General features: G+C 35.2%; 1 protein-coding gene across 2 annotated transcripts in view; it reads right to left on the reverse strand.

The window, feature by feature from the left end:
* Window positions 1-329: 329 nt before the first annotated feature.
* AK6 (adenylate kinase 6) overlaps window positions 330-2753 on the reverse strand; it is an 18838-nt gene continuing 16414 nt past the window's right edge. For both annotated transcript variants that reach the window (XM_017527584.2, XM_037738157.1), the window contains one exon: window positions 330-847. In XM_017527584.2, coding sequence (XP_017383073.1) covers window positions 655-847 — 193 coding nt within the window. In that variant the 3' untranslated portion in view covers window positions 330-654. The remainder of the gene's footprint in view (window positions 848-2753) is intronic.

Genomic DNA, 2753 nt, shown 5'->3' on the forward strand with positions numbered 1-2753 from the left:
AAAAAAAAAAAAAAAAAAAAAAAAAAAAAAAAAAAAAAAAAAAAAAAAAAAAAAAAAGAAAAAAGGTACAGAATAGTGTGTACAACATCCTATTATATTCTTTTAAAAATGTACACACATATATATATACTGCAGGCATAAAACCTCTGAAAAGACATATGGGAAACCAGTAACATTATTTCTAAAGGGAAGGAAGCTGTGGTGCCTGGAAATAGGGTGGTCTGGAAGGGAGATCTAACTTTTCAACACTTTTTATACCTTTTGAATTTTGTATAGAGTACAACATTTCCCTTTTTCTCTAATTTAAAGAAAAAAGGAATACTCTGATGCTTTAGTTTTATTTTAAGTGATCATCTGTATTTTTTTCTGTAATAAAATTAAAAAATATCCACCCATTTTGTCAGATTTATCTTTAGTAATTTAAGTATTAAAATCACAGTTTTTGCCTCAGTGCTTAATAATGCTATATTCATTATATTTCAGATGTTTAGCTTTCTCACGGAGAAAAAGAAACACAGGCATAAACCTATATACTATCCACCTGCTAGTCCTGCAAGGCGATTTTAATAAAGCGTTACTGATACCTGAACAATTTCTATGATGTTGGCAGACAGATATCAACAAGAGTGATTATAAAGTAGCTAGCCTTATAAGTCAAGAGTTATGATCTTTGATCCACTGCTCAATCCATTTCAAGATCTGATCTACATTATTTTCTAGCTCTTCTGGTTTATTGCTGGGCAGCTGATGCACGATTTCTTCCTTGTAGGATTCTGTGGCTTCTTCATAAATAACTTGAAAAATCTCACATTGAATATTGTCTGTTAGTTTCTTCTCATTATAACCCCTAGAAGGCAGGAAGGTTAAGCAAACAAAAAGAAAAGTAAGTGGCATTAATTGGAGTTTTAGAAACATACCAGAAACTGAACACTTTCAAATACATAAAAAATTATAGAAAGACACTTATCATGGTCTCTTCACCTAGAGAGGAAAGAATGATACCTGTTTATACTATAAAGTTTATTGACACTAGGGTTAACTAAGGATCATGAGCCCAACATTTAGATTTGTCTGAATTTTTCCCCCCACAATTTGTCAACTATTCAATAAATTCCCAATGAATTTTTAGCAGAACTCCCATAACTTGGTAATAAAAAGATGTGCAACCCAATTAAAACCTGAGCAAAGGTTTTGAGTATTTCTCCCAGGAAGATACACAGCTGTCTAATAAGCACATGAAAAGATGTTCAGCATCTCTAGCGATCAAGGAAATGCAAATCAAAATCACAATTCACATGGATGACTACAACCAAAATATGAACAATAACAGATGTTGGTGAGGATGTGGAGAAATTAGAACTCTCATACACAGATAGTATGAATATGACATGATGCAGCCACTAAGGAAAACAATTTGGCAGTTATTCAAAGGTTCAAATAAAAAGTTTCCATATTACCCAGCAATTCAATTCCTAGATATATAAACAAGAGAAATAAACACATGATGTGCACACAAAAACATGTGCAAAAATGTTTATAGATACAATATTCATAACAGCCAAAAAGTAGAAACAACCCAAATGTCCACAACCTGATAAATGTATTTTAAAAATGATATGTCCATATAAGGGAATAGTATTTGGCAATAAAAAGGAATGAAGTACTGGTACATGCTACAACACAAATGAACCTTGAAAACATACTAATTGAAAGAAGATAGACATAAGAGTCCATATCCTGTATGATTTCATTTATATGAAATGTCTAGTATAGACAAATCCATAAAGATAGAAAGTAGATGATTGGTTGCCTAGGGCTGGGGAACTGAGGGTTAAGTGGGGAGTGACTACTACTGGGTATGGGGTTTCTTTCGGGGTGACAAAAAATTTCTAAAATTGGTTGTGGTAATGATTGTACAACTTTTTGATATACAAAAAAACAACTGAACAACTGATATATACACCTACTATGTATAGATAAAACTGGGAAAAAAAACCTGAATTATGTACTTTAAATGGGTGAATGTAAATTAAATCTCAATAAGGTAGATTATTTTTGTTTTTTGGTTGCTGTTTTTGAGACAGAGTCTTGCTTTGTCAAGCAAGCTGCAGTGCAGTGGTGCAGTCATGGCTCACTGCAGCCTCAACCTCCCAAGCTCAAGCATTCCTCCCATCTCAGCCTCCAAGGTAGCTGGGACCACAGGTGCATGCCACCACACTTGGGTAAATTTTTTATTTTTTTGTAGAGACCTGGGCCTTGCTATGTTGCCCAGGCTGGTCTCAAACTCCGGGGCTCAAGCAATCATCTTGCCTCAGCCTCCCAAATTGCTGGGATTACAGGTGTGAGATGTGAGCCATCCTGCCTCCCCCCGACCACTCAACCATGCCCAGCCTAAAGCTGTTACTTTTTTATAACCTTTTCAATAGTTTAAAATACTAACTAGCTCTCTCATAGTTTTTTTCATACTTTAGTCATACCCTTGGCTATGTATGTAAAACAGTAACTTTTTAATCAAAATTCTAATTTGTCTTGATTGAAAAAAGGCATATGTACCACATATATGTATCATATAGTCTCTATTACTTCTGTGCCCCAAAACTTTTCATGGCTTTTCACTGCCTTAAGAAAGTAAGTTTTGGGCCGGGCGCGGTGGCTCACGCCTGTAATCCCAGCACTTTGGGAGGCCGAGGCGGGTGTATCACGAGGTCAAGAGATCGAGACCATCCTGGTCAACATGGTGAAACCCCGTCTCT

The sequence above is a fragment of the Cebus imitator genome, unplaced genomic scaffold, assembly GCF_001604975.1.
Source record: "Cebus imitator isolate Cc_AM_T3 unplaced genomic scaffold, Cebus_imitator-1.0 Scaffold50, whole genome shotgun sequence".
Taxonomy (NCBI): domain Eukaryota; kingdom Metazoa; phylum Chordata; class Mammalia; order Primates; family Cebidae; genus Cebus; species Cebus imitator.